The sequence below is a fragment of the Lissotriton vulgaris genome, chromosome 9 (genome assembly GCF_964263255.1).
Source record: "Lissotriton vulgaris chromosome 9, aLisVul1.2, whole genome shotgun sequence".
Taxonomy (NCBI): domain Eukaryota; kingdom Metazoa; phylum Chordata; class Amphibia; order Caudata; family Salamandridae; genus Lissotriton; species Lissotriton vulgaris.
The window spans coordinates 1218637289-1218661962 of record NC_141697.1 but is presented as its reverse complement, the minus strand read 5'-3'; the positions used below and the strand labels follow the sequence as shown (position 1 = coordinate 1218661962).

General features: G+C 45.7%; 1 protein-coding gene across 1 annotated transcript in view; it reads left to right on the top strand.

Annotated features, from left to right (window-relative positions):
* The window catches only part of DALRD3 (DALR anticodon binding domain containing 3), a 128708-nt gene extending 104034 nt beyond the window's left edge, over positions 1-24674 (top strand). The window contains exons 10-13 of the mRNA XM_086939322.1: positions 4800-4858; positions 19782-19895; positions 20727-20795; positions 23688-24674. Coding sequence (XP_086795448.1) covers positions 4800-4858; positions 19782-19895; positions 20727-20795; positions 23688-23807 — 362 coding nt within the window. The 3' untranslated portion in view covers positions 23808-24674. The remainder of the gene's footprint in view (positions 1-4799; positions 4859-19781; positions 19896-20726; positions 20796-23687) is intronic.

Here is a 24674-nt window from a genome sequence, read left to right as displayed (position 1 = left end):
AAGTGTTTTGGTTCAAAAAGCACTGTTTGAAAAACGTATGCTTAATTTAAGCGAATAAAGCAAAACCAAAGGGGATGATGGACGGAGTGTTGAACATTGCAAGCACTCACCCCCAGTCAACTGATCTGGGTTCAATCCATCATCATTCTTTAGCTCACTCCGCCACCCCAGTTCAGACATGGCCATATGGAAATCAGTCTGACTCTGTGCCTCATGGGAACAGTCCAGCCCGAACTGCCAAGCCATGTCTTCCCTGGACCGGAAACAAGCATCCTGGGAACGGTTTCCTTCACCCTATGTGGGAAGGGTATGCCCAGACGTGGGTCCCGTGCTCACTACACCACTGGAGTCAAGCTATCCTGGCTGATGAAGGCTGATAGCCAGAAACCGGTCCTAGGATACTTGATTCCGGTCCAGGGAAGACATGGCTTGGCAGTTCGGTCTGGACTGTTCCCATGAGGCACTGGGTCAAGACTGATTTGCATATGGCCATGTCTGAACTGGGGTGGCTTGGTGAGCAAAATAACAATGGATTAAACCCAGATTCTTGACTGGGGGTGAATGTTTTACCAATGTGCAACATTCCGTCCATCATCTTGTGTGTTTTGGTGTTCACCCTATGTGGGAAGGATATGCCTAGAGTTGGGTCCCATGCTCACTACGCCACTGGAGTCAATCTATTCTGGCTGATAGCCAGAAACCGGTCCTAGGATGCTTGATTCCGGTACAGCATGGGTACCCATAGTACGGCCCGCTGGCCAGGGGCGCCCGGCAAGCCTTCCCTGGCGGCCCGCGGACTTTGCAGACATCCTACCAATGTATTCTTTTTTTCTTGTAAAGAGTGTCTGCTGCAGCGCGACTCTGAGAGTCTCTGCTGGTCTGTGGGGGCCAGGGGCGGGCGATTCTCACTTAGCCAGAGTGGAGCTGCAGGGGCCGAAGAAGAGGTTTAATACAACAAAGCCTCATTAGCATGCAAATGGCCTTTAACGACCTGTGAAGTGCTTGGGTGCCTGTGTGTGTCAGGAAGCTGTCTCACCCGGGGCTGACACACAGGCAGGGTGAGATGACAGAGGGAGGTCGAGGGACAGAGACAGAGGGAGGGATGGAAAGAGAGGGAGACAGAGGGGTAAAGTGGGAGAGAGAGAGAGATGGGAGAGGGAAAGGGAGGGAGAGGGACACAGAGAAAGGGAGACATAGGGAGGGCGGTGACAGAGGAGGACGATAGAGGGAGTGAGAGTGACGGAGGAAGTGATGGTGACGGAGGAAGTGATGGTGACGGAGGAAGTGATGGTGACGGAGGGAGTGAGGGCGACGGAGGGAGTGAGGGCGACGGAGGGAGTGAGGGCGACGGAGGGAGTGAGGGCGACGGAGGGAGTGAGGGCGACGGAGGGAGTGAGGGCGACGGAGGGAGTGAGGGCGACGGAGGGAGTGAGGGCGACGGAGGGAGTGAGGGCGACGGAGGGAATGTGGGCGAGGGAATGTGGGCGAGGGAATGTGGGCGGGGGAGTGAGGGTGGGGGAGTGAGAGGGGGAGTGAGTGGGAGGGAGAGAGAGCGAGAGAGAGACAGACATAGGGAGGGAGAGAGGAAGCGAGAGAGGGAGTGAGATAGAGAGGGAGTGAGAGAGAGAGACAGACAGAGAGACAGGGAGTGAGGGAGGGAGGGAGAGAGGGATCAAGGGAGGGAGAGAGGCAGTGAGAGAGGGAGGGAGAGAGGGATGGAGGGAGAGAGTGGGAGGGAGAGAGAGGGAGGGAGAGAGGGATGGAGGGAGAGAGGGATGGAGGGAGAGAGGGATGGAGGGAGAGAGATCGAGAGAGGGAGGGAGGTAGCGAGGGATGGAGAGAGCGAGGTAGCGAGGGATGGAGAGAAAGAGGGAGCGAGGGATGGAGAGAAAGAGGGAGAGCGAGGGAGCGAGAGAGGGATGGAGGGAGACAGAGCGAGAGAGGGAGCGAGGGAGGGAGATAGATGTGTGTATGCCGGGTGTGGTGGCACAGTCGAAGAAGGCATCCGCTGCAGGGACCTGTGATCAACCTCATGGTCATAGGTTTTTTTGTTGATCTAGCCCCGCCCCCTCCCCCACTGACCCCGCCCCCATCGCTGCGGCACTCGGAAACAAACCACACTGTAAATTTGGCCCCCGAGAGAAAGTTTGTGAGTACCCATGCGGTACAGGAAGGACATGTCTTGGAAGTTCCGTCTGGACTGTTCCCATGAGGCACAGGGTCAAAACTGATTTGCATATGGCCATGTCTGAACTGGGGTGGCTTGGTGAGCAAAATAATGATGGATTAAACCCAGATCTTTGACTGGGGTGAATGTTTTTCCATTGTGCAACATTCCATCCATCATCTTGTGTGTTTTAATGTAAGCGAATAGCATGCAAAAGAGAGGAGGGAGGTGTAATTAACAGGCAGGTTTGATCAAAAAGACAGGCATCTAGACACTTTCTGTTGCTTCTCTATAACTCACAGAATTCTAAATTTAAGGTGCGAAGCCCGAGAGCCCCTCCGGTTCGATTGTAGGATGAGAACACACTGTAGATTGCTCAGTGTTGCGCAGAGTTGCTTTGGAGTGTACCTTTTTGTACTTTGAGTGAGTGAAGAAGGAAAGGTTCCGAATGTGAAGCACGATTTGATACTGCGGGCCTTCTCTTAGAATATCGGTCCCCTTTCCACAAATAGCCTATCCTGAGGTTGGTATCAGTGTCAGAGTTTGGTGGACTATGGTAGCACACTGTGTTGTTGTGTTATAGTGAATTGTATGTTGCTAAGGTGTCTATCCAGGCCAGAAGGGCTGGGTCAAGGCCAGTCTTTCGCGATAACTACTAACTATGCTAGTGTGAACCACTTAGATTCTTTCTAAATAAGCTTACCACGTGTGGCTGCCCTGGAAATCTGATGTAGGTCTTCTGGTCCTGAACTGGTCACCTCTTGTTTAGTTACCGCTTCGCAACGTAAAAGATCGTTGGTACCTAGGAAGGCTCTGTCTTTTTAGGCACTTGAGGTGAATTAGAAGACTTTAAGGCTAATTTTTGCACATATAGGGAACGAATGAGAACCTTTCAATATGAGCAGCCAGAGACCTACCTAATGCCATGTACATAGCAATTGACTAAATAACAGTATTTCATTTGGCCCATTAATCTTACCTGGATCACTAACCAAACCTTAGCTGCTAGAAAAGAAGGTTCAAAAGGTTGTAAGGCAAGTTATTCCTTTGTGGAAGGGCTATGGTGAATTTGAGAGTATGCGTACTCTTTGGGACTCGCAGAGAGGTCCTCTAGGTGTGCCTGCGGTAAAGGGGGCGTTAGACCTACAAACAAAGATCTCCATAAGAGGGTATGATTTGGGGGCCCCACACTTTGGAACCCTCTCCACTTTGGATCAGACTTCCATATGACATTCATTGTTTTCAAGACAGTTTAAGACTATTCGCTATCTGGCCTGCCGTTCCAGCAGTGCTGGAGGGTTACTTCGATCCGTATTATGGACAGAACATATCATGCCATTGATGATCATTTACCAACATGCATGTTTTCCCCTGAAGCTCTATCAATTGGAATTTGACACTACTTTTACTTCTAAAATAAAAAAAATGTAATAAGGTTTTATAGATTCACTGTCTCTGGTACCGAAAATATTTTTGTATTTTGTTTTTTTTCCTTTGACAATGGCAGATATATCTGTTAATGCCGGTCCTTTAATTAATTAATTAATTAATTAATTGCGAAGACAAATCAAATTTTGCATGGTTTTCTCTTTCTCATTCCACATGTAAACACAGTCTTCAAAGGGGTCAGTCACCAGCTCCCACTAGTTTTAAAATCTCTCCCTTTAGTCTAGGCTGACTCTCGGCTGGAAGTGATCCAAACCCTCATCATGACCCTACCGGACTATTGTTACGTCATCTATACTAGCCTCCCCAAAAAGCTCTTTTCTGAGCTTCATGTACTAAGCTGCCTAATTGTGTTATAACATGAAGGTGGAACCATTATAGCAGAATGGAGGGGTAAAAGACTCATAATAGCCTTCCATACCACCATCCATTGGTCACCTACTTGACCTTTTTAACCTGGGCAAAGGACTCCATAATTAAATTATGATTGAGGATATCCTGTGCCTAGTTTCAACTACTATTTCTGCACCTTTATTCACTTGTGATCTCTTGTTGGGTATAGGTTTTCCCTCCCTATTGCTCCACCTCCAGCGTTTGCTTGCGCGGAGGTGTGTTAGCAGCCCTATGATGGCGCATGACACAGTATACTGTGTGTGAGGTCAGATTTAAAACTTTTAATGGCCTCCCTGACTCTGGGCCACGGAGATTCTGTAAACGGAGTCCCTCTTCTTTTTGTGATTATCATGGTATTGTTTGGAGGTCGGAAGCCCCCTACGTTCCTCCTACCCCTTACTCTTACCTGCTGTTTAAAAGCACTACACTGGCTACCCCTCGAAGCCAAGGTTGCATTCAAGCTTCCCTGTGTCTATAAGATCCAAGACTGCGCAATGCCTTCAAAACTCCCTTTAGATCTGAGCCCAACCATGTGCATCAGTCTCACTTTCTAGTGGACCTTCGTATCGCCCCCCCCCCCCTCTTCGCTCACTCGTAAGAGTGACCGCGTCCATCCCCTCTTGCGCTCTGTAGTAACCAAAATGTTGAATGTATATCATTAAAATCTCTTAAATATAATAATGAATGGTTTATCAAATGTTTCTATATTCCAGTAAATGTTTTACTTTTCAGATAAAACAGTCACAGCTATAGAATTCCATTCCTCAACTTTGCCTTTTACCTTCTGTTGTAGGTTTGTACCCAGAGTTCCCTACACCAGGTGACCTAGACTTTAAGTCTCTGCGGGAGGAGGTACGTCATGAATGTGCAGAAAGTTTGTATTTCTATAATAAATTGAGAGCGTCCTTGGTGAGCTAAAGGAAAAAAACTGCTGCATTTCTTGTGACAATACTATTACTATTTTTTGGGAACTTAGAACCTTTAGTAATATTCGGATAATAGTCCTATTTGGAAAGAGGTTGCTGATTGAAGGCACCATAGGTCATTTCTCTCCCACTTTTTACACCCTGCCTAAATCGGTTCAGCAGGTCATAGGTTTAACTTGCTAACCCCAGGTTCATATTTAAAATTGACTGATGCATCTTTATGTATGCATAATACATTTTGTGCAAAGACCAGTCTCTCTGTGTTTCATCTGAGTTTTCGCAAATTATAAGAGTAAAAAAAAAAAAAAAATTAGACCTTATTCTGGCGATCATACATGTCCCTGATTACGCTACCAGGGTCAGAATGTTATAAAATGACAAAGAATCCTAAATTTAGAGGGCAAGATAGAAACTGGCGCTGCTGATTCAAGGGGTAGTGGTAAAATAATGACAATATTTAGTTGAAAGATAACTGCTCATTGATGCAAGGAGTGAATTCATGTTTTTCTATTGTCGAACATTTCAAATCCTGATGTACTGTATTAAAAAGCATATGTTATGTGCCATATGCCAGTATCCATCCATAACTGCAGTTTAACTGGGATACAACCTACACTGCTTGTCGACTCCAGTCATTATCAGCGGCTCTGGAGTGTTTGTGTTTGAGAGACTTCACTCCAAGCCAGAACCCTTTAACTCACTCCATGTACTCCTTTGATGGAAAAAGTAGTCCTAATGCAATGCATTCGGCTGGAGATGTGTTCCTAATTGTTTTTGTTTCTTAGAGACCTACTCACAGTTAAAGTGGAAAGATGCTTTCCCATTGCTTTTTAAATAATATGGAATTTCTGCCTAAAATGTGGACCCAGATGCAAAAACAATGGATGAACAAATGTCATACATTCACCCCAGTACAGTGATCTGTGCCTAAATCCATCGTTTTTTTGCTCACCATGCCATTCCAGTTTCAACCCAGCCATATGCAAATCAGTGTTGACGCTGTGCCCAATGGGAACAGTCCAGCCCAAACTGCCAGGCCAGGTCCTCCCTGGACTGGAAACAAGCATCCTAGGACCGGTTTCATGGTTTCACCTCTCTTCATCCAGGATAGCTTGACACCTATGGCATAGAGAGCACGGGACCCACGTCTGGGCATACCAATCCCACTTAGGGTGAAAAGTGGTACACAAATAAATGATGGACGGAATGCTGAATAAATCATACATTCACCCCCAGTCAACAGATCTGGGTTAAATCCATCGTTCTTTTGCTCACCATGCCACCCCAGTTCAGACCTAGCCATAGTCAAATCAGTCTAGAGTCCAGGCGGAACTGCCAGGCCAGGTCCTCCTTGGACCGGAAACAAGCATCCTGGGACCGGTCTCTGGGTATTACCTTTCATCAGCCAGGCCAGCTTGATTCCAGTGGCACAGTGAGCACGGGACCCAAGTCTGGGCATACCCATCCCACTTAAGGTGAAAAGTGCTATGCAAACAAATGATGGACCACACACACACACACACACACGCACGCACGCACACACACACACCCTCTCCCCCCCCATACCCCCCCCCCGATGAAGAGAGAAAAGAAAGTTTGACCATACATAAGCATTAATTTCTGCATTGCATAAAAAAAACATATCGGGCTAATCAAATCTTAACATAACGAAACACAGATAGGAAGAGAAGAGAGAGCAGTGCGAGGAGAAGAGAAGCATTGTTAATAATCATCTAGATGTCCTGTGTATTCATAGTGTCGAGCCACCTGGTTAGACGTTCCCATATCTCTAGTTCTCTTTATTTTTGCACGCCTGCCTTTTTTTTAGCATAAATAGCACTCTCCAATTTACATGTAGCCAGCAGCCGGGCCTGCCATTGGAAAAACGAGGGAGAATTTGGATCTTTCCAATGCGAGGCAATACATATCCTGAAGATAGTCATTGCAACAAACATTAAAGCACCCCGCCTTCCTATTAATCGTTTGATATAACCCCAGCAGGATAACAATCAGGGTGAGTTGGATGTCTGATAATAACACTACCCCGAGGAACTGCTGCACCTTTTCCAATAAAGTTTTTAATTTGGGGCATGTCGCAAACATGTGCACCGAGTCCGCTACACTCAGAGCATCTAGGACACATTGTTCCCCTGCCAGTTCCACATTTGGCAACCCTACTGGGAGCTATATACAGGAAGAATCCTTTCTTATAATATTGCACCTGTAATTTAGGTGACAACAAATAATTTTGTGCAAGGCTCAAGGTAAGACAACAGGTGTGGGGGGGGCATTCAGTTTCTGCTACTGCTTTTCCTCTTATCTTTCCGAGATATCCGGCGTTTGATTCTTTAATATTGTATAAATGCATCCAATCCGGGGTGGTTTTAGCCCCTGCAGCTTGTCTAGAAGATCTATCTTTACAAAGCCTGCTAGTGCTCCCGCTTTATGTGATAAAAAGGCTTTAATGGCATAGTACAAGAAGGTCTGATTATCATTTAGATTGTAGCAGGCTTTGAGGTCACTAAAGGGCCCAACACCCTCTGAAGTCATCAGATCCCCCAATTTTAAAATGCCGGCTCTATACCACTTTTGAAGTTATATTTTTTCTAAAGTTAGTGTCAGGTTTGTGAGGTTACTTATGGGGGTGTAATAGTTTAGTCTGCCCAGTCCAAATAATCTGCGTATATTGGAAAAAACCCTATATGCGCTTGTCAGAGTTTTGAACCTGACCCACTTATAGAAGCCAAATTCCAGCTGCCTCCAGACATCCCCTTGCACGTTCCCCTAATAGTGATATATAGGGAGATGGAAGTCCCATAGGATTCTCATCTGGGTATTCATGTAATAAATCAGAGCAATATTGTAAGACTGTTGCCCAATAATATAATTTTAGATTGGGAAGAGCTCACCCACCTCTATCTCTAGGAAGAAAGAGTAATTTAAAAGCCCTTCTTGGCTGTGAATAGGCTCAGATAAATTGGGAAAACATTTGTTCAAACATATGAAGCATGCTGTTATTAAACTCTTAACGGAATTGTTCTGAAAAAATAAAGTAATTTGGGGAAAAAAGTCATCTTTAAAACATTGCATCTTCCTACTATAGTCAGATGTAGATTGTTAATTTTTTTGAGTGACTTTTTAGTGTCAGCTGCTAGCGGAGTCAGGTTCTCCTTTACTATTAAATCTAAGTCAGCAACTATATTAACCCCTAGATATTTGGCTTTTTGGACTACTCTACTATCCACCCAATTTGTTATATTTATGACTGTGAGGTCATCGGCATAGGCCATGATCTTAGTGTCTATGCCAAACCTACTCACTGCCCTTATTTAAGAATTAAGTTCGATTTTATTAATAAGAGGGTTAATATATATGGCAAAAAGCAATGGAGAACAAGGCCACCCCTGTCTTGTTCCTCGTGAGATCTCTATTTGTTCAGTCAAATGCCCATTGATTGGAATTCTGGCTGAGGAGTTCTTATAGAAGGCTTGAAGGGCCTGTACTATCTTAGGGCCAAAGCCCATCCGCCTCATGACGTCCCAGAGGAATTGCCAAGAGAGACGATCGAAAGCTTTTTCAGCATCTAGTAGAATTAATGTGATAGGGTCTCCCAACACCTTAGCGGAGTCAAGTAGAGTGATGGTCCTGCGGATATGCTCTGTAGTACCCTTTTTAGTGATGAACCCGTGCTGCCATTTAGAGACCATAGACTCGATATTTGTAGATAATCTGGGTGCCATTTTAGAAAATATTTTAGAGTCAGTATTTATATGCGTAATTGGCCTATAAGTAGACATCTCAAGCGGTGATTTATCTTTTTTAGGGAATATTACAATTTTTGCCGTGGACCACGAAGAAGGAGGAGAAGCACCGTTAAAAATGGAGATTACCACTTCCACAAAAATATCTTTAATTTGCTGTGAATTTTTTTTATAAAACTCGACTGGAATGCAATCTGTACAAGTGGCTTTGCCATCCAGTAGGCTTGCAAGTGCAGTCACAATTTCTTCCCAAGTTGGAGGGTGTTCCATTTGGTCACGACTCTCGATATTGAGTTCAGCCATCGGTGTTGTCTCTAAATATTCCACAATTTCTATTCCTCTAATCTCTGAGGGTGTAGTGTTCTCCTCTGTATTAAGCCTTTCATAAAACTCCAGAAAGGCCTCTTGTATTTTATCTTGATCATTAGTGACCCCGTCTGAAGTTGTTTGGATTGAAGAAATTGTGTTAGCAGTTGACTGCTGCCTAAAAGAGAGAGCAAGTTGATGGCTGATAAGTCCGCTGAACTCATACTTTTCCTTGAACCGAGGACCATTTTGGCGCTGCTCTCTCTGTAGATATAGACCCAATCTCTGCTTGGCAGCGACTACAGCGAATTGAGCCGCTTCAATATCTACTCCTGTTTTAACAGCCTGTATTAATTTCCTTTCTGCTTTTGTCATTTTGTCTTGCAAATAGGTCACCTGCGCTTTCTCCTTTTTATTCCTCCTAATGGAGTACTGAAGCATCTCCCCCCTAATTCCTGCCTTTAATGTATCCCACACAACCATTTTAGAAGCTGACCCCATATTTATATTCTAGAACCCACTAATCCAATCCTGCAAGTGCCCTTGGTAATTGCTGTCATATAAGAGTGCTTTTTCAAAACTCCAGTTCGAGCTTGGCCCTCTATAATCCTGTCCCTTTAGATTTAAAATAAGTGGGTTGTGATCTGACAAAAATCGGGGTGCAGTGTCAATGCAACATAGTTGGGCCAGAGAAGGAGAAACCAAGAAGTAGTCAAGTCTTGCCAGATAAAGATGAGGGGCTGAGAAGAAGGTAACACCATCCTTTTCAGGTTTTAAGTTGGCCCATACATCCTTCAATCCATGGGTGTTTATTAGATGTAGCACTGCCTGGAAGACCTTGGTTTCCTGCCTCTGTATTTCCAAAGTTCATCATATTTCCAGGTGCTAGCCAGGTTTATATTTAGATCGCCACAGAGAATTAAAGAGAATTAAAGGAAGTGGCTAATGTACTAATTCCTTGTTTACCCAAATAATTATCCCTGGGTCATCTAAGTTGCTTCTGTAAATAGAGCATATAGTGAACACAAAGTTTGTAGGAAGAGAGCACCCTGCAATCACCCATCTCCCAAGACAATCGATTTTACTCTATTAACGTTAAGAGGTCATTTCTTCACAGCTAATATCCCAACTCCCTTGACCCTAGCCCATTGTGAGGTTTCCCCAATTCCTTTGTACCCCAGTGAGTTCAACAGATGTTTCTGTGCACCCTCAATGTGTGTCTCCTGGAGGCAGGCAATGTCGGCCCCCAGTAGGCGTAATCCCTGTGTTACTTTTCGTCTTTTTAAGGCATCATTAAGGCCACAGATATTCACTGATACAATTCTGAGTTTATTTAAAATACTAATTTTCTGGGCTGGGTTCTCTGACCCTGTATAGTAACCAAAGCTTTTTTGGCAGTAAGCTTACAGATTAAAAAGATCATGCTTCTAAGGTCAACTAAGCCCTTCAACCTTTCCCCGTTTTCCCCCTTCCTATCCCCTCTCCTCCCCCCTCTCTCTGCGCCTATACACCTTTGCATATTCTTGGTTGTCTCTTTCCTTCTTCTTATATATTTTTTCCCCTTTTTACCTTCTTTTTGATCTAGATTTCCCATGTCCCTTTCAAACAAAAGAAAAACCCGCTGACAATTCACAAGGAGCATCAGCACTCCCCCCACTGCAAATCTTTTGTGTCCCCTTCCCTCCCACCCCCACACATTCGATCAGTCAGGAAAAACCTGAATGATAGTTAGCATGTGTGAGTTCCAATCGCAAGGCCTCGAAAATCGTAGACATCCTAAACATGAGTCGGCCTGTTCATGGGGATCTATCCCGTAAACGTACAATAATATTGAAAAAAATACAAGACTTAATCTATTGGCCAAAGATAAAAGTCTCTAGTTAGTTCAATTTTTTTCTCCCCGTTATATCTTTTCAATATTCTCCGCCCTTTATTTCTGACAAGAATACTCGTATAGAGCCATCAAATATGACTTTCAGTCTGGCTGGATTCATTAGGTACACTTGGGCGCCTTGTTGTTGGAAAGGGGATATCAGTTGGCGAAGTCTCCACCTGCGCTCTACAATTGCATGGCAGAAATCCGGCTTGGCAAAGAATTTTATTCCATCTACCTCTTTCTGGGAGTTCGGTCTTGCCTGATCATAGGGAATGCATCTCGAAGCAGTCTAATGATTAACCCTCTGGGGTCATCACCTTCGACGCCTACGGGAATCCCCAATAACCGCAAGTTATTTCTCCGTTGCCTATTTTCTTGCTCTTCCATTTTGGCCATAAGATCTGTTAGGCAAGCCTCATGAACGGCTCCCTGGTCTTTCATATTGGCTACTTCTACCTCCAAAATCTCTGTCCGTGCTTCCACCATTGAAACCCGGTCGCCAATGTCTGTAAAAATCTTATTTAACTTCCTGATGCCTCCTGGAAGTTTTTTCGCGGCCCCCTTGGCGGCAAGATTATCTGAACAGGCTTCCTCTTGGAACTGTTTTATAGAGTTCATTATAGAGGCTAAGGAAGGCTTGTGCAGAGTTTCAACAATACATTGCGGGCTCTCCTCCTGTTGAAGGATGGACGCTACCCCAAGGGGGAACGAGCTGAGGGAATCTAATTCCACTTAAGCTGGTTGCGTCTTTTGCTCCGCAATTTCTTTCTCTGTTGAATAGTCCTCGTAGTGGACATGGGGTCATATTCATTATCATTAGACATACTACTTTCACTCGAGCTGATAATATCATTCTCCGCACTGGATATAGACCAATCGGATACAGAAAATAAGTTTTCACTGGCGGACTCTGGAGTCTGGGGCACTGTGGAGCCAGAGTTATCTACCAGTTCGCTATTAGCCTCCTTATTGGCCTCCTTGGCTCTACTGTCCTGGTGGTTTTTTCCCCCTACTCCACCACTTGTGGTAGCGACATCCGAGGCACAGGTGAGAGGGTCTAGACTCAGCACTGGAGGCGTTCTGCTGTCAGTCCCCATGTCTCCCAAAGCTGTCTGTAAGGTGGTCAGGACATCACTCGGGTGCAAACCTCCCAGCTCTGCTCTTTGTTCTGGGACCCCCTGACTCTGTGCACAAAGATCGTTAATATCGCCCCGTGTTGGTGTATTTGATTCTATAGTTTTTGAGGGCCCCTTGACTACTGAGAAGTGCTTACAGTTAGAGGGTGATACTCCCGCTTCCCCTCTTGCTGCATCTTCTTTCAAACTGCCAGTTCCTCCAGGCTTCCCGATGTGCTTCTTAATGGCCCCTAAATCGCGTTTACCTTTAAGCGAGAGGTCAGTTTTTTCAATCTTCTCCATGTCTCCACGAAGCAAGACGGTTTTCGTTTTTGGATTCTTCTGCCCCGGGTGGTCATAATCTCCTCGCTTCGTCTCAGCCTTCGCGGAGCTGCTCCTGTGACCTTCCCTGGTCTGGTTATCAGCTTGAGCACCACTTGGACCCACTCGATCAATGCTTTACGCCGCCCTGCGGTAGCCAAAGTGCCGACTGTGTAATAGCAAGACAAGCGGACCGTAGTGAAGATTGAGGCACGGATTTTCGTCGTTCTGCTATGCAGAGCTCGCTCTGAGGCTCTGAGCGTTTTACCCGCGGACATCTGCGTTGAGAGACGGCGTTACAGGTCAGCTAATCAACCGCTGACCACCTATTCTCCCAGCATGCGGCGTGGCGACTGGAGTGGGTGTTACTCACACTAGCTTAATCTCTGCTCCTTTATGCAAGGGTTTTCTTGTTGCCACGTCAATGCTGCTTATTAGTATGGTTGATAATTTGCCACCCTCCTCTTGTTCTCCTAGTGTGTCTCACTAGAGCTATCTAATGCCACTTGTTGTTCATCTGTTCTTGATCTGGACCCTGGGGTACTTTTGTTTTCCTACTATCCAGGCAATCCGAGACATCCTTGAACTTAAGTAATCTGTGTGTTTTCTCTCACTCAAGAAGTGCGTAAACCCTTCACACTTCCTTTGTCATTGTCTACACCAGGCAATCGACTAAGTTTATTTTCAGAGTGCCTACTGTGCGGTATCAAGCAGCCTAATGATCATGTCTGAACATCAAAATTGTGAAACCGGTTTCGAAATGAAGTCTCTTACAGCCAGAGGGGTCAGTATTACATTAAAGAGTGTATCAAGCATGGAGAAAGCCTTCTGGTGCAGAGGCGACATCTCAGAACTTGACGCCAAGCCAGAGCACTTAGTTCAGCCTCCTGTAGCCAGTTACAAAAACAAGCTCTCTGATGTTTAGAGCATAAAGGCAGGTGCCTGGGAGTAAGAGAAACCACATTTTAAAAGGTTCTGAATCCAATCTTGAGGCTAGTGCCGGCCACCTGGACATCAGGAGACCTTTGGAAACAGGTGTTGAGACTGGCCTTTGTCCGAGAGCCAGAGATGGGGCCAGTCTTCACTTTCACTTAGACTTTTCCTTTGACCTTTCTGTAAACCTAGCACTCTGAAGTGGTCCAAAGTGGCATTGTAGCTCTATACAAACCTCCAGGGCAATACTTGCTTCGTTTTGAGTTTGTGGTATAAAGTTACATCAAACTCCTATTGCAGCTCTGCAAACAAACCCAGACTAGAGGATTCCCAAACCTCCCCCAGCTTCAGTATCCCACCACTGCTCCAGTGACAAAACCCTTCCAGTTTTTGAAGACGCCTCCAATATTGACTTTAGAAGCTAACATTGTATTAATTCTGTTTGCTCAGGCTGATTTTGTTCTGTTACCAAGTGGTTGTGGGGCTGATTTGTGTTGACACAGCAGAGTTTAATGTTCATGTAGCCCAGGCTGGGCCCGAGGCAGGCTGGCAGTGTGTGAACCAGCCACTTCTGATCCTCTTATGCTGTCTGTAGACTGACTCTTCACTGGGCCCTTCATGGGCCTTCAGTGTGGGGGCTTCAGTTAAACTGCAGCAAAGGCAGAAGGGTGAGAAACAAGTCACATGCTGTAGTTTTAACGTTACATCAGTGGGAAATGTAAATAACGCTGCAGGAAAGCAGGCATGATATATGATTTTTAACAGAATATTTTGATGTATGTTCATAATCATTTTTCTAATGTATTTGCTCGACAAAGTAGTGGAGAAATCTTGAGTGGACAAGGCCATATTGTAAGCCCCTGCAGCCCTTCACGTGTGGACCATATTGTCCCCGCCTCAACATTCAGGGGGCCCCTGGCATCGTAGGGTCTAGGAATATCTATGAGATATGTGAATATGAGGGCCCCCTCACCACATTCTGCAGGGGGCCTCAACATTAGATGTTGCAGCGTAGGGATTAGAGTAGGATGTGTGAGCTCTTCTAACTGGGAGTAGAGACGGATTGGTCCACTCATCTCACTGGGGGTAGAGTCGGATTAGTGCGTTTATCTCACTGTGAGTAGAGTCGGATTAGTGTGCTCATCTCACCGGGAGTAGAGTCGGATTAGTGCGCTCATCTCACCGGGGGTAGAGTCTGATTAGTGCACTCATCTCACCGGGAGTAGAGTCGGATTAGTGCGCTCATCTTATCGGAAATAGAGTCGGATTAGTGTGCTCATCTCACCGGGAGCAATGGCGGTGGGGGCGTTGGGGCGTTGCCCCCCCGCCCGCAGCTCCCTCGGTGTCTCTCTGAACTTAAGTAAACTCTCAGTTTACTTAAGTTCAGACTCGCCAAGGGAGAACTGACAATCATGTCAGTCAGCATGACGTCGGACTGCCCACCCCTTCAAAGTCTGAAGGGGTGGGCGGTCTGGCGTCATGTTGACTGACAGGCATTGTAAGGGGCAGGCAGCAGACACGTGCGCATGAGTGGGAAAGGAGGCGAATTTTTCAGCCGTGCCCACTCATGCGCACTTGTGTCTGCTGCTCTGGTTGGCGAGAGTACGAGCCGCATCTGAGGAATAGCTCTAATTGCAGTTGCAAAGGTGTTTTGATCACGACAAAAATAAATGAAGCGTAGTATATGACACTTGTACAATATGTAACATTGAACTGAATGGCGCCTTTGTAGAAAGTATCACTATCACCAGCAGTGCACTTTAAGTAATCCCGTACTTGGTATAATGATGCAAAACAAACTTTCTTAGATGGAATAAGGGGCGTTTCATTTGACGAAACCCTGACCAACATGATTGACAAAGACTCACCACGCTGTTATTGGATTTGCTCTGCGCGTGTGTATTTATAAAGAGAGCTGGTGGTCTACATGAGAGGTTGGCTCGATCATTTCCTCTTATTTCAAGGGCCGTTTAGGTGGTCTGTGTGTTAATTATGGGAGCACATAAGATGTCATGTCATGATGAATGTTTACTGTGAAGCCGTTCCGAATAGTCTGCATATGTTCATTATGAAGCTGATTTGATGACCAATCTCTTTTTAAAATAAGGTAGATTTCATACTGTAGCTGAATCATCAATCTTGCAGTGCGAATTGTCCATCGCTGCATGAGTGTTCTTGTAAGTATGCACACAGGCTGAGATGGACACAGAGTTTTGAGCTCACTCTGCCTTTCGATAAAGAGCATCAGTTGGTGTTTGGCAGGATTCCATATAAAAATGCATTTCAAACACCTGGGATAACCTGGTGCCTTACTCCCTGTTCTACTTAGCGGGGAATAAACAGGTAGAGTCTGCACACATTGGCATGCTGGGCACTCACTCCTCTTCTCTGGGGTACACATATGCCAAGTTCATCCAAATTCATTCTTTCTCTGCCAGATCAGAGCATCCTGTACCGAGCACTGTCTCTCAGATACAGAAATAATTGTAGACCGAAGGACAATCTGCATTCACTTGCTCTTGGGTGCAGTCCTATATAGCCTGAGTGAGGAACTTGTAGATAAGCCTGTGAGGGCAGTTTAGGCCCAGCACTAATTGCTGTATTAACCTTCCTGATTCCTCAAATTTGCCCCCCATAGGTTGTTCGAGTGCGCTCACTCGCCGCAGTGCAGTACGAGAATAATGGTACGCCTCACCACTTTTCAAATGTCACCAGCCGCCACTGATGGAAGTAGAGTTTGATTAGTGTGCTCATCTCACCGGGAGTAGAGTTTGATTAGTGTGCTCATCTCACCGGGAGTAGAATCTGATTAGTGTGTTCATCTCACCGGGAGTAGAGTCGGATTAGTGTGCTCATCTCACCGGAAGTAGAGTCGGCCCCACAAACTCATCTCACCATGAGTAGAGTTGGGAGCATGCGCTCATCTCACCGGAAGGAGAGTCGGACGCACAAGCTCCTCTCATTGGGAGTATAATAGGAGGCATGAGCACATCTCATCAGGTGTAGAGTCGGACCCACAAAATCATCTCACCAGGAGTAGAGTCTGATGCATGAGCTCATCTCACCGCGAGTAGTGTCGGACCCACAAGCTCATCTCACTGGGAGTTGAGTAGGATGCATGTGCACATCTCACTGGGAGTAGTCCGACGCACAAGCTCATCTCATTGGGAGTAGAGTAGGATGCATGCGATCATCTCGCAGGGAGTAGAGTCAGGCGCGTGAGCTCATCTCACCGGAAGTAGAGTTGGGCACGTGAGCTCATCTCACCGGGAGTAGAGTCTAACGCACCAGCTTATGTCACCGGGAGTTGAGCCGGATGCACAAACTCATCTCACCAGGAGTAGAGTCTGACGCTCAAGATCATGTCACCGGGAGTAGAGCAGGATGCGCAAGCTCACCTCACTGGGAGTATAGTCGGATGCGTGAGCTCATCTCACTGGGTGTAGAGTCAGATGCGTGAGCTCATCTCACTGGGAATAGAGTTGAACGCGTGAGCTCATCTCACGGGGAGTAGAGTCGGACGCGTGAGCTCATCTCACCGGGAGTAGAGTCTGACGCGTGAGCTCCTCTCAACGGAGTAGAGTCTGACGCGTGAGCTCCTCTCACCGGGAGTAGAGTCTGACGCGTGAGCTCCTCTCACCGGGAGTAGAGTCTGACGCGTGAGCTCCTCTCACCGGGAGTAGAGTCTGACGCGTGAGCTCCTCTCACCGGGAGTTGAGCCGGACGCGTGAGCTCCTCTCACCGGGAGTTGAGTCGTAGAGTCTGATGCGTGAGCTCCTCTCACCGGGAGTAGAGTCTGACGCGTGAGCTCCTCTCACCGGGAGTAGAGTCGGACGCGTGAGCTCTTCTCACCGGGAGTAGAGTCGGACGCGTGAGCTCCTCTCACCGGGAGTAGAGTCGGACGCGTGAGCTCCTCTCACCGGGAGAAGAGTCGGACGCACAAATTCATCTAATCTGGAGTAGAGTCGGACGCACATCCTCATCTCACTGGGAGCAGAGTCGGATGCACGAGCTGATCTTGGGACAAAAAGATGCTGGCATTTGAGTGCTGCTCTGGTCATTACCTGCCCAGACACTAAATTATAGTTCCCGAGCCTCAGGGGAGTGACTGTATGCGGAGAGAGGACATCTTGTGATAGGACTAGCCAGAGGCAAAGAACATCACGCCCATTGACAGCAAGAGGTTCCAACTCAAACAGAGATGAACAGAAAGCGAAGCATTGTTCTGTTGGACCAGAAGAGCTGTGGCAGCCATTATTTACCCACGGTCTCCTTCGGGATCACAGCATTCTAATGTTCTAACCTTGAATATGCATGCATGCAAGGTCTTCCTGGGCCAGGCTCAGATAGGCTGCTTCCTGCTCACTGTTGCCAGCAAGCCGGCCTGACAATCTGCCAACCGTTGGTCAAGTGGATCAAACATGGAGGTCCTGTGCGCAGTCCGGTCTATAACTCTTGTACAGTCAGCCCTACAAGCACAACCCTTCTCCTGATGTTTAGGAAACATCCAGAACAGGTCCTAGTTAGACAAGTCTTCAACATCCAGTAAGCCACACCATGCTCAGCCATTGGAGATGGCCATCCCTGGGTCTGGGCAACAATCTCACGGAATTCAAGCAGTCGTAATCCCCATCTCTAAATGTCTCAGGTCCACTTAATACCAGCTTTGCTTAACTGCATCTGTTCTGTAGGCTAGCGGAAAGCGGAACACCTTCCTTCTGCCTCTGGCATCGAATATTGGATCTTTACCTGTGCCTTGTTGTAGCCCTATGGGAGACTAGCGTCCTCTTCTTTCCAACCTCTTACATTGCTTCTCTTCCATCTGTGATATTTGCTGCTTTGAGGATTCTTTGCTCTTTCCTGGCCTTTCCCTACTGTTTGTTTTATTTTCCTCTTCCTCCTCCTTTTAATCCAGTCTCTTTTGTGATGCTTACATGTTATCTCCAGGTTTCATGCTGTACTTGCTTTTTCATTTCTGAAGCTCCTTGTTCATATGTGTGGTGCTTACTGGTCCTCCGTATGTTGTTCTTCACTTCCAATCTCCTCTTTCCCACTCCCTGCATCTTTCCTTACCTTTTTGCACATCCATGTTTCGGCAGCAGCTCACTTGCCTGTCAATCATAATAGTTTTTAGTATATTCCAGTGTGTTCATTCCCTTGTACCTCCCTATTGGCCATGTCCTGTCAGTGTCTCTCCACTTTCTGATGGTTGTATTCTGCTTCTCGTTGCCTCTGTTACTCCTCGCCCACCATGTGCTCCTCCAGATTCCGCTTTTATGTTGAGGAGCTATGCACAGATGCGTTGCAGTGGGATTACGCAAGCCTTCATCTCTATTGTGCTCAGAAAGAAACCTCAACCTTCAAGCCAGCCAGGCTGATGAGGGGTAAAACCCAGAAACCGGTCCCAGGATGCTTGTTTCTTGTCCAGTGAGGACTGTTCCCATGAGGAGCAGGGTCAAGACTGATTTGCATATGGCTGGGTCCAAACTGGGGTGGCATGGTGAACAAAAAAAGCAATGGATTAATCCCAGATCTGTGACTAGGGGTGAATGTTGATTTGTTCAGTATTCCATCCATTACTTGTTCTTTTTGCTTTTGTCGACCTAAGTGGGAAGGGCATGCCCAGACGTGGGTCCTGTGCTCACTGCGCCACTGGATTTAAGCTAGCAAGGCTGATGAGGGGTAAAACCCCGAAACCGACCCAGGATGCTTGTTTCCAGTCCAGTGAGGACCCATCTGGGCAGTCCGGGCTGGACTGTTCTCATGGGAAGAAGGGTTAAAACTTAATTTGCATATGGCTTGGACCAAACTGGGGTGGCTTAGTGAGCAAAAGAATGATGAATTTAACCCAGATTTCTTGACTGGTGATGAATGTTTGATTTACTCAGCATTCCATCCATTATTTGTTGCTGTGGCTCTAAAAAGATACCAAAGCATTCATTGCACTTTAGGGCCGTCCCAAAGTTTGTGAGTTTTTTTTGTGTGTTGATAATAGTTTCGGTACCTTGGGCCCGATTCACAGAACTAATTTAAGACAAAATCCTAAACTTGCTTTGGTATTCCCAGAAGTTAGGATTTTGTCTTAAGTTTGTCTTACGTTTGTCTTAAGACAGACTTAAGACAGACTTAAGTTAGGATTTTGTCTTAAGTCTGTCTTAAGTCTGTCTTAAAACAAACTTAAAACAAAATCCTAACTTCTGTGAATAGCAAAAGTTGTAAGTTTAGGATTTTGTCTTAAGTTAGTTCTGTGAATCGGGCCCCTTGTTCTGTTTTATAAGAAGGAACTGGAAATAAAATAATGAAAATAAAATTCTACTTGAAAGCGATAGAAAGGTCTGCCCAGTGTTGTGCCACTTATCACAGGCTGGTTGCATGGTGTGCTGTGATGGCCAGTGTGTACAATCAAGAGGGAAGATTGTGATGAATAAATGACTATGATGAAGGAAAGGATTGTGGTGTTCGTGAACGAGTTCAGGAGTCTTCTTTAAATATCCAGAATGTTTGTTCCTGTCTAATATCTTGAACTTTCTTGAACAGGGTGAATGGCTGCTGTTGTTCAACTATATCCTTCCATTCCCAGAACTGCTCGGCCAGTCTGCACAGCTGCAGTTTGCTACTAAAGGAATCCGGATCACAGCGCACACAGAAGCGGTGCGAACACTCCTTTGCAATACGTAGTCTCCCCACCCCCCCTCTTCATGATTCCAGGAGACCCTCATGAAATGGGTTAATGGTTTTTGTACAGCTGTCTTTTGGCTGCTGCCTGATGCTTTATATCAGGTCATGCATTCTTTAGATAATTCTATATTTATCAATCCGGTATAACGTCTTACAAAAATAATTTTCTGCACGTGCCACCAGGTTTATGTGATTTTCTGGCTAAGCTGGTGTCTTTCTGTTCCAAGATTCCCTCACTTGCATTGTCTCTGTGCCTCAGTTTTCGAGCTTGCCGACATTTGGTGAGCTTGGAAAAACCCTAAAAATGTAAGCATTGACATAAAGCAGTGTATTTGTGACAGTAACACCAGTCTCTTAGATCCTTGAGATCTAATCAGCGTAACTTATTATTGGTGGTACCAAGGGTGAAGCGAGCCCGAATGGGTGGTCGCCAGCTCTCTTTTCTAGCAGCCAGGTGCTGGAACAATCTCCCAGATAACATCAGGCTTGAAAGTAACAATCTCGCCTTCAGGAAGCGACTGAAGACATTTCTGTTCCATTGATTGTCTCCAACCAGTCCTCTGGTCTAACAGCGCTGGGATGCCTCAGGGTAGCCAAGCGCTATAGAAAAGAGTATTCATTCATTCATTTGGCGGATCACTATCATTGTCAAAGGTGATGGCCTTCAAGCTAAATTGGGTTCCTTCTAGTGGGGGCTAAATGCTTTATCTTATGGTCCTTCTACTATTGAGATGCCTCCCTAAAACTATGTCCGTAGATCCATATGCTGAGCCTGCTTGGAATAATGTCCCTCTTGTCTTTCAGGTCTGCAAGTTCCTGGTGAACCTTAGCATGGATTTCAGCTCCTACTATAACCGGGTCCACATTCTCGGGGTAAGTTGTGTTCAATCAGGTGCCACTTCTCAGATTTCCTTTTCCCCTATCCAAGACTGAACACGCATCTCGCACCCACTTACAAATACCGCATGTAGAAGGCTGGCTTAGTATATGCGCAAAATGAGCATCCCCCACCTCTGTGGTCACTCAAAACCGGTTCTGGCGGTAGCTTTTCTCCCACCGGCTTTGGTGCCTGCCTGACTAGGGGGTTAAAAGCTGGAACCATTCCACGAGTCACCTAATATTCACTTGTGACATGGAAGGCCCCTTTGAAGTAAATTAAGTTGCTGGGACCACCTCAAGGGGTCTTGCTGCTAGGGGAAGAAAACACCTCCCCATTCCCAGGCCATTGTCTCTTGCCTGGGATAGAGGTTTCACGCCTAATTCAGGTCAAGCACCGTATGCGCAGTTGCTGAAGAGCTAGTGGAAATTAGCCAGCAGCTTCAGGTACATGACAGTCCCTTTATTAAAACAAACCTTTCCCGTATAGAAAATGAAAATCCAACTTACCCATTAGCTCGGATTTTTGTTAAATAACAATCATTCTTTGAATTGAGTCTGTAGCTATTACAAAGTTATAGATAAGGCTCCCTGTTTTCACTGATTTCTACAGATAAATACAGACAGAAAACCAGTTATTTTCTTGTCTGTATTTATTTTTAAATGTGGATAAAAACGGAAATTGGGTGTTTTTTGAGTGATTCTAAATACACTTTGCAATGACTGCCAGGCCAATAACTGTGTGGATTGATGGGTAAGGGTTTTAAAAAAAAGAAAGGATTTTAGTAAAGAGGCTTAAACAGCAGTATATATGCACAAGGCTGATACTGAAATGTGGATATTTTCATATAAGTGCGTTGATTTATCTTCTGGGGGTGTTCATATCACTGAAACCTGGTAGGCATTGAAACATGTCTGCACATTTATTGGTTACATAAATGTGGCAATATACCAGTTTCGGCTTTATTTTTTTCACAAAACCCATAATAAATACAGATAGAGTTGACAAAAAATAAATACAGACAAAAATGTAAAACAAAAAATACCATAAAACCGGAAGCCATAGTTATAGATTAACATGTATAATCAGTACTTTGAAATTTGCTATGTTCCAGCTGCAGCCTGACCGGTGACCATTTTGTTTTGGGCCCTTGTCATGGGGGGAAACATGTGTAGAGGTATTAATGACCTCAGTAGAACGTGGAATGTTGAAGTTAGAATGTGAGCTATTACAGTTGGAGAAATCAGTTGCTTGGAAGACTCAGATCGCTTGTTCGCATAACAAAGGAGCTTATTTAACTTTCAGTTGTGTAGCGTTTTTACTACAGCACCATTCCTAATATTACATACTACCATGTGAGTAGCAAGGTGAACTTAGGTTTTACTTGTTTAATATTTTAAATCAGGTTTTGCTGCCTTTCAGGAGGGTCATTTTGACAGGTCTGCGTAGCAGGGTTCACCGTGCGTGCGTGCGCAGACTAGTGACGGACTAGTTCCCTTCCTGCCTCTGTCTTACTGCCTGGGGCCCTGTGAGAGAGTGCAGCACTGTGCTGTGCGCGTGCAGTGCTTCTGTTTCCATTACCATTTATTCCCCGCAACTGCGGGGCCCCCTGAGCGCGTGGCCCTGGGCAGCTGCCCATACCGCCAATGCCTAGGGCCGGCCCTGGGGATCAAGGCGCTGCTGTTAGAGTAGGCTTGGCGGCATGCTGTCTTTGCCACTGTCGTGGATGGCACAGTAGGTGCTGCTGTCCACAAGTGGCATATAACTTCCCATGCCATGGGTGTCTTTCTGCACCATATTCTATGTCCTTCTACATATTTTAGGACGCTGGGAACTGGTGAAGCTGAGTCCCAGTGTTAGAGTTCAAGATTACCAGCAAGCGAGTCCCAAAAAATGAAAAACTGGGGGTGACCACCCAAAAAGGGGTTCACTATGCAAGACCAGATAACTCTTTAGATTATACATACGATCTTGGATGCTTGTTGCTTCATTTCACCCTTCTTTTGTACTTTGCACTTTCATACATCCAGCCGTATGGGTCGTGCTGCAGCTGGCAGTTTAAAAACCTTTCATACTGAACTCTGCCATGCAAGTTGAAGGAATGGAGGGTCAAACCACTGCACCCTGGGATGTGCTGTCAAGGCTCTGCTGACTAAGACCTTTGCAGCCTTTGTTCCTGCATTTGTACCACATTGATGAGTGTATTTCTCATTGCTGGAGCAGAGGCAAGTGTTCTCAGAGCTGTTTCAAACTCCATTAATTGAAATGGGCAACCATTATCCACCTATGCTGGGTAACTGCAGTCCCACGATACTCAGCAGTCATTGGCCTTCAGAGTTTATTGAAAAAGTGATGTCACAGTTCAAGGACATCGTAAAAGGTGCAGATATACTGGATATAAACCTTTTGAGTTTCTGATCAGAACATGGGTCTAAAAATGTTATAAGTTGCAGAAGTTGAGGGGCTGACACATAAGTGATTTCATAAGTTCTGAAAAGTATAATAAAAGATTGTGGTGGCAGGCGAGTCTCCATTCAGGATCCAAGGCTATGTAACCTGTTCTCATGGAAGAGCCAGTCTCTTCATTCTCAATCACTTTTGAGTGCTAACAACCACATCCATGTTTAACTGATGTTGAATCTACGTCTCCTCTTTCATCTGTCTGCAAGGTTTAAATAATTAAATAACAACTAAAGAAACTCAGTACCCTTTCCTTCACACTGCTGGAGCCGAAGACACAGGCTCTGCCTCTTGATAGCAAAGGTTTTAATAGTAGTTCCTGGCCCTGATAATTGGATAATTTGTGGGGTGGCATTACTGATTAGTGAAAACCAGTGTATATAAATATTTACTTGGCAAAGATAAAGTATGCATTTGTCCCATTGCAGGAGCCGTTGACACACCTGTTCAGTCAGATGTTTGCTCGACTGCAGCTGATGAAAGGAGTACAAGAAGTTCTACACCATGCACTAGCTACACTCCACATTCCACCACTCGACCAGCTCTGAGCACTGCTCAGAACCTGAGGACCCTGAGACGGAAAGATACCAATGGGCCGCCATGAGGCAGACTGCGGCGGACCACAGGATCCAGTGATCCTGGCGCTGTTTGAACATTGATCTCTAGGTGCATCGACTTTGGTTGTGGGACCGCAACAATCCAGTGAGACTCTCAAGGGAACGAGAAGACTATGAAGAGATCAGGTCACTGAAAACTATGCATGAACCTTGTTACCATCCAAGCGACTGTGACCTAGAACCTTCCGAATTCTGACCAAATACTAGCCAGGAAGACCGTGCCCTAAAAACCGCAATGTTAATCAGTGTCAAAATCCATCCCTAAACCATAATTCTGCAGGTTCGAATACCACCAAGGAGACGTCACCATACCTAGAACAAGGAGACGTCACCATACCTAGAACAAGGAGACCCCACCATACCTAGAACAAGGAGACCCCACCATACCTAGAACAAGGAGACCCCACCATACCTAGAACAAGAAGACCCCACCATACCTAGAACAAGAAGACCCCACCATACCTAGAACAAGGAGACCCCACCATACCTAGAACAAGGAGGCCCCACCATACCTAGAACAAGGAGACCTCACCACAGCTAGAACCATCTCCCCTCTTAGCTTTCAAGTCAGTGCTGCAGTTGGTTTTAAGTTAACATGATCTATTGTATGGTATCTTTGGTTGCTTGTTTTAGTGCAGAGTTAGCCAGTCACAGTACAACAATTATTATTGACTTTCCTTGTCAAAGATATACGACTAGCTGGATAATGCCAAAAATATCAAGAGTGTTTGGTGACCACTCTTAAATTAATTTATCAGACCTACTATGAAAAAAAAGTAAAAATCAATGACAATTGTT